The sequence below is a fragment of the Odontomachus brunneus genome, unplaced genomic scaffold (assembly GCF_010583005.1).
Source record: "Odontomachus brunneus isolate Ranch 3 - 2012 unplaced genomic scaffold, Obru_v1 Obru_scaffold_178, whole genome shotgun sequence".
Classification (NCBI taxonomy): Eukaryota; Metazoa; Arthropoda; class Insecta; order Hymenoptera; family Formicidae; genus Odontomachus; species Odontomachus brunneus.
This window is the reverse complement of record NW_022639628.1, coordinates 360,452-367,768: the sequence shown is the minus strand read 5'-3', so window position 1 is coordinate 367,768 and position 7,317 is coordinate 360,452. Positions and strand designations below refer to the sequence as shown.

The 7,317-nt window shown below is 49.4% G+C and overlaps 1 protein-coding gene across 1 annotated transcript; it reads right to left on the bottom strand.

Moving 5' to 3' along the window:
* Window positions 1-1,815: 1,815 nt before the first annotated feature.
* On the bottom strand, window positions 1,816-6,373 carry LOC116851567 (glycine-rich cell wall structural protein-like). The gene is made up of 4 exons (XM_032831116.1): window positions 6,332-6,373; window positions 3,562-3,841; window positions 3,142-3,474; window positions 1,816-3,014 (listed from the first exon to the last, which is right to left on the bottom strand). The coding sequence occupies exons 1-4, from the start codon at window positions 6,341-6,343 to the stop codon at window positions 2,800-2,802; spliced, it is 840 nt and encodes a 279-aa protein (XP_032687007.1). The 5' UTR covers window positions 6,344-6,373; the 3' UTR covers window positions 1,816-2,799.
* Between the last annotated feature and the right edge of the window lie 944 nt (window positions 6,374-7,317).

Sequence of the window (7,317 nt, the reverse complement as noted above, 5' to 3'; positions counted from 1 at the left end):
TTCGATACGGGAGACCAACGCGGATCTCTTTGCGATTAAATTTTATGTAATTAACATTGTTACAGTACCCGTATATCAAAGCTAATCGTCCACGATTCGCTGGTAACAATCTATCGAAATAACGAAGCTTATGTTACAGTATTTGTACACTCAACTATATAATTTAACAAGCAGATATTTTACACAAAATTGTAATAACATCGGAGAAAATATAATAATATGTAATTTCATCCACACATTTTACGCTCTTGTCTGCAAAAAATAAAAAAATCGTCGCGCGGCCAATATATCTATCATTGACGAATATTTTTATGTACGTTCACATTTTGTATATGTTTATAAATTCTTCGATTGTATATTAACAACTAGTGCTTTTCGCTTAACATATAATTTGGAACATTATAAACTTAAGTAGATATTATTAACTAGGTTATATATTTTCTGTGCGTATAATAATTTTACATGGAATAGTACGCTTGATCCTCTTCAATATTCTGAAAAAAATAAAATTATTAATACATTCATAATCAAGCATAATTGTAACAATAAAATTCTTTAGATATTATATTATATTGAGAAATACTTAGGATCAATATTGTTCGATCTTTCTTGATTGATTATACTCTATATAAAACGTGAAAAATTATTTTGCTCGCGTATTAATTAGAAATGTGATACTTACAATTATTGAAGTCTTCTATTCCTCGAAAATTTGTATTGGATGATCGAAAACGTCAAATTTAAAATATAGGATTGACATATTAGTTCCATTTTAAAAATATTATACGCAAAAATATTATATTTATGATTTATGGTGCTAAGCGCAGGGGAAATTGGTTTAATGAAGACGATTAAGTGATTGATTGTGGCACGTGATATTTTTTCTCTGTTCTTTCTACTCTTCTTTCTTCTTTCTCTCTTCTTCTTTTTTGTCGACAATGATTAATGCAGTTGCTTGATATTGGTTCCCGTTATTATTCCTTTCCTCGTGGTCCAATATTTCGAATTAATCCATTTGATCGGCCCGCAAACTGATATCCAATAAGTTAGGTACATTAGACAGATGATCGTGTTAGCTGAATATTAACTTTCATAAATTCTAGCGTAATTCATGTGCATTCTATATGATTGAGATATAAATACTTACAAATCACTAATCTTTAACGTTCACTAAAATTGTTATCGACATTGCAATGGCAAGGGCTACAGCAATATCTGTGTATTTTTAATGATTAGCAGATTTCATCTGCTTATGTCTATATGTCTATATTTTCAGACTTGTGAGAATCGACAAAATTAACAGAGATATTGGAATACGAATTAGCGGAATATTACTTTTTTGCTGCAACGTTTGCCAACGCTCAGTAGCAAATAAACTGTTTATTCTGCTTTCTAATATTTTACTAGCAAATGAGTGGCGCGGTCTTTAAGATCGAGAGAAAATACACTGAGATTTAGACGAAAGAGCGAAAGCAGCAAGGTACGAATAGACAAGAGTGAATTTTTTAAATACTGATGCTTTATTTTATATAAAGTATTGTATAAATGTATAAACGGCTCTCTATATATAAATATGTGGTATCTATCTATGGTGGTGGTGGGGTGCTAGTCGTGATCGCAAAGAAAGGGTATGACGAGGGCGGGCGGGGTCGGGGGCCGGCGGCGGCGCGCCGTCTATGTACATTCATTCACTCACGAGAAAGGCTGACCTACCATAATCTACCGGTCTCTCCTTTTCACTAACATATAACACGATTATATAATATATGTGTATTTGTGTGTATATATACGAGTACACATATAGCAATATAGTGTGTGTGTGTGTGCGCGCGTGTGGCAATGTGTTCATATATATATATATGCGCGAAGGTAATAGTAATAGTATGTATACATATATATATAAAAAGAAGACATATGCGCATGGACGAGTATGTAATAATAATATGTATGCTTGGGTGCGGCGGTAAGTATAACAACATGTGGGAAGGGCGCGACGCGCCCTGACCCATGGAAAAAGAGAGAAATAGTAATATGTGTGTGAAGAGCGGCGGCCTTACGGATGGTGGAAGACGTAAGAGAAGAAGGTTTAGCCGGAACAACGGTAGGTGTTCAGAAAACAGAACAGATCCAGTTGGTCCGACGAGACGAAGTACCAAAGCTTGTCCACTGGCTAGGCCCATGACGGTGCAGCGTGTGCGTGACGCCTTCGCGGGTGTGCACGGGTGACGTTACGACTCGGAGAGTGCGCGGTGGGTGTCGTATCGTGGTCCGAGAGACGCGACATTCTCGCCGATCGCGGGCGAAAGCGCGTCGGGAAGCGACGAGGTGTTTGAGACGACCCCGGAAGGTCGTCAACCGAGATCGGCAATCGCGACTCGAGTCGATTTCCCTCTATCGGTCGGTCGATGAACGGAAATTGACTAAATTTTACCCAAGTCGCCCGACTGTAACGGACACCCGGGTCGATAACGAGGAGAAAACGACGCCAAGTCGCGGATCACGAATGGCCCGTACCTCGGTGTCGCGTCCCCGACGATCTTATCAGACCCGACAGGACGCGTCCGTCTTTCGGTTCGCGCTTCTTCGGCTCGCGGTGTCCATACGTACGACCGATCGAGCGTTTATTCCGAGCGTCTACTGATCATATCACTAGCGCCAGGCGGCCCGACCATGTTCCGAGACTGGACGAAGCTTTGGGAAGAAGACGTTGAGCGCGTTTGAGGATCGTTTGAGACCGGTAAGTGACTGTGGTGGGTTTGCCGCCGTCGCCGAGCCGAGATCGCTGGGGTCTTAAAACGTCTACCACTTGCCAACGGGCGCGGGGATGACAGCTCCGTGAGCGCCGAGTCCGGCGTGGATGGCGCCAGACGGTCCGTTGATCACAGCAACTCCGGCATCACCGCCACCGAGGGCACCACCGAATCCACCACCACCACCGCCGATGACAGCGATGGCACCAGCGCCACCTCCGAAACCACCTCCGAATCCACCTCCGAGACCACCTCCGAGACCACCTGTTGGAGAAGGTAGACCATTAATGACCGCGTTAGGATATTTGTGCCGAGTACATTTAACAGAGCCAATTGTCTCAGCTGAATCAGCTTTGCGTGTCACTGATTCATCTGATCGGCGGGAACGTACCACCGGGCGCGGCAGCTCCAGCAGCTCCAGAGCTTCCATCATCACCGTTAACATTGCCAGCACCAGCGTAGAAGGCAACACCTCCGTAGCTAGGTCCAACGAGGTTAGCGGTAGCCTGGGAAGGTCCAACAAGGGTGGCGGTTCCCTGAGACGGTCCAACAAGGGTGGATGGGCCAGCAGCGGGTCCTACAAGGCTGGCCGGTCCAGTGCGAGGTCCACCAACGGACTTGGCGCCTTCCTGGGGTCCAACAAGATCAGACGGTCCAGTCTGGGGTCCAACGTTGGCCTTGGGTCCCTCAGCGGGTCCGATGTCAGACCTGCCACCATAGACTCCTGCGGGCAGAGCGAGCGATTAGCGAGTGGCCCCATCGCGAAACTCATCGTGGTGATATTTCACCGGAATGGAACGCAGTTACGCACCACCGGAGACGATCTGCTGAACTCCAGCAGCGCCAGCCGCCGCCGCAGCACCAGCAGCATAGCTGGCACCAAGACCACCAGATCCCAAGCTGGAGGCACCACCCTGGAGGGAGGCAGCGGTTCCAGCGCCAGCGGCGAGTCCACCGCTCAGACCATGTCCACCGTTGATTCCGTGTCCAGTGATGGCCAAACCGTGACCACCATAACCACCATAGTGGCCGCCATATCCACCGGCGATACCGGCACGAGCCGTCGCCACCGCTAAGCAGGCGAACACAATCTGGAAGAGACGATCGAATTAAACCGACTGCCGCGAGTTCGCGAAACAGCGCGGAACGGCTGCTCTCGGGGATGAACGGCTGAAACGGCACGTTCAACACCCAGGCCGACGAGTTGCGTGAGCTCGCGCTAGTTGGTTTACGGAAGCATTGCGTGCGCCTCGGCGAGCTATCGCTGTTACGGATCTGGATTTCCATTGGCTTGGCGCCGATTACGGCCTGACTACCGCGATGCCCGGGCAACATAACCGCGGCTTTCACTTTCGATTTCCGCGAACGCCGGCTCGATCGCGAGAACTCCAAAACAACGGAAATATCTCGCGTGAGGGAAGTTTCTAGATCCTCCGAGATGATCTCATCAGTTCGTGCCCCGCGATTGCCCCGCGATGGAAAAGTCTCGTCGGGACGAGATTCGCGCGATCGTCCGTAACTATTCGCCGTAACGTTTCGCAATCAGCGCGCTGATCTCCCTCCTCTCGGACACCCTGGTCACTCCACTCCTAATGACCATATTAGGAGAAGAAACTCTTCCAGGGTACCCGCTTTTAATAGGCCAGTGCGTGCTCCTAAGTTGCAATGCGTATCGTCGAACCGCAGAAAAAGTAGTTGCCCGCTCGCTTGCCCGCGATTGCATAAAATCCGCGCGAACGAGTTATTGCCGATCGCGCTGTAACGCGCGGTGTTGCACGAGATTCATAATTAATCGGCTGCTGATCGCGCGTGTTTGTGACTCGAGAAGTGAGCTGGAGACAACCGAATTTCGTTGGAAACTTCGTGAAAATTGATTTTCCCAACGCGAGCACATTGATTGAAAGAATTGGCGGATCAAGGAATATCCCGTAAAGCGCGGAATCAGAGTCGGATCGAACGTATCGGCGCGTTACGTCACGTCCCGCGATAGGCACGTTCGTGGTCGTAACGCCTGCAGCTCGTAATATGGGAAGTGGCGTTTAGAAAGGAAGTGTTTCATGCGGCCGTAGACCCGAGCAATCGGCTGATTAGGTGTATCGACGCCGTGCTGCGCCGGTGCCGACGTAACCGGTTATTTTTCGTTTGCATGCGAATGGTATTAGTAGACGGTCTCGCGGTGCATGTGTCACGCCCGACTCGAGACGTTGCGAGCCTAAATGGCACCGCGGCCTGGAATTATGCATATCTAACGACTTCGCGAAACTTTCACATCCCGTTTACGCGGAACGAACGAATGAACGTACCGACTATCTCGCGGCCGCGCTCTCGTGTGACGTGGTCGACCGCGCGTTCCCGCGACCTCGCGATCGGAAAAGGATCGATCGTGTCGATTTCAAAATCGCGATCCGCGGCGCGGCTCTCTATTTCCGTCGAGCGCGCGGCATTTGCGAAGGCATGGCTGGGCGCTCTTTCTCTTTCGTAACAAGGGACATATTGTTATTCGCGGATTATTGGCGATATTCGCGATATTCGCGGCGTTGGAAAGTCCGAGTCAAGACCGTTACGCTTTCAGGATGAGCAAGATGGAATAACGGCGTGTCCGTACGCGGAGATATATGTGAAGACAAACGATAGCGAAAGTCGAGGAATGCAATGATAGAGTGCGTGCGGCGTTCAAACGCGCTCGAGGAAGCCGTGAATGAAGATGCGTCGGGAGTAGAACCGGTCGCGAGTTACTCCGTTTACTCAATGACGATGATGATACTACCACAACCGGTTCCCGGTCGGCGCACGATGTGCGCTGAGATTTCTCGCTTTATGAATGAAAGTCGTAAGGAGGACAGTGCCAGTTCGTCTGTTTGTGCGTCTGTCTGTCTGTCTGTCTGCCTGCTCGCCTGCCCGCCCGTCAGGAAAAACAGTGAGAGTACCTCCTCAGCCGTGACATTGAATAATCATCGCGGATACAGTAAGAAGCGAAGAAAGGCAACGGTACAATGGAGACATTACGGCGACAGCACGCCATCGACGTGAATCGAAAGCTCTCGGGCTTGCAAAATGTTCGCGTTTGTCTCTCGCTTGCAGATATAATCCCGTGTAATCTAAATGTAATCTTGCATTAAGCGCGTTTCTTGTTTAGTTTCAATTAAGAAGCGTCAGAACGGAACGTTTGAGAGAAGAACGTTCGCGGAAGTAAAGTTGCGCGGCGGCTGCGAGAGAAAGACGAGAAACTTGCGAACAATATCGTTAAAGACTCGGAGCAATTTCGAGATAGTTGAAAGTCTTAGAGCGCGGAGCGACACTGTTTGCTCGCGGCGACGATTACGACCGAGTCAAAGGCAACGAGGAAGACAAGTGTCTGCGCGATCACAAGAGGCTAGAATGATTCTCAGGAGAGACGCGTGATGACTCTGAGACAGACGAGAAGTCGCGTTTTAGAACGACAGAATCGCGACGAGAGAGATCTGTGCGAGCAATAATCGAATAGAGTCCGATCGCAAAGCCGGAAAGCGCCGGATATACCACGAGAGAGCGGTGGCTCGACACCTCGTGAACACCTCACCAACCCCGTGTGGAATACTCACAAAGGCCTTCATGTTTGGTGTGTGTATTGTGGGCTGGTAGTCCGGTGAATGACTGACTTGGGCCGGGCCGGCGGGCCTTATATACGCCTAACTCTACTCTGGACACGCTCCACAATCACCATCCTTTCGAAAGCAAGGCGCTCCACCACCCTCCCCCCAGAAAAACTATAATCCACGGCGTACCGAGCGCTCGACGCGGTAGTCCCACCACCCGTTTGAGGGCGAAGGGGGGTCCCCCCTTTACGGCCGATAGAGGTTGCCGTTGTAGATTGCTCGTGAGTATTCGTCGGCTATGTCCACGTCTAATGGCCGAGAGAGCAGCCTCCTACTCCTCCCGCCCCACCAGCATGTGGCCTACACGCTCGACTTCTATGCGACGGGCCACACCAAGTGCAACCGAGCACCACCCGGGTTACCTGGTCACCTATGATATTACTCTCTCGCAGGCGTGGTGCATAGCATGCACGAGCACCGTGCACGGTTCACCTGGCTGACGCTATAGCGTTAGGCGCGATCGGACTCCTTCCCGGTCACGGTAGACGGCGCAGGTGCAGCGTGGCCAACGCCAACGGTAGCATCGAATGATCACTCAGTTAATTGGGCAACCCTTCGCCGGTGATGCATCATTGTTCCGTGATCGCGAAATGGACTCGCCTGGGCTTTTAGATGATGGAGGCGAATGCGGGCGACATTTTGGGCTGATTCACATGACGGCCCACGGTGTTTCATCATGACGTCATACCATTGCTTTTACTTATATCTCACTAATTATAATAAGAGAATAGCTAGGAAAATTGACGAAGCGTAACGTAGCGTGAACCTGGCTTGGAGCAATTATTCTTCTGTCAGGACTTTGGACTACCAACGAAAGTCAAAGAAAGAGGCCATTTAATGGAGAGTCACGATTGAAGATGACGTCCTGACCTTTCGGGGTCGGATCTTCGGCTGATCAGGCGAGCCGAGCGATGCGCTCGCTTCAGCAGTGC

Excerpts from the sequence above, each read along its gene's own strand:
- LOC116851567 (XM_032831116.1), bottom strand. Across the intron at positions 3,475-3,561 it reads TCAGCAGATCGTCTCCGGTG|GAGTCTATGGTGGCAGGTCT; the intron begins GTGCGTAACTGC and ends CTCTGCCCGCAG. Across the intron at positions 3,015-3,141 it reads TGGAGCTGCCGCGCCCGGTG|GTGGTCTCGGAGGTGGTCTC; the intron begins GTACGTTCCCGC and ends CTTCTCCAACAG.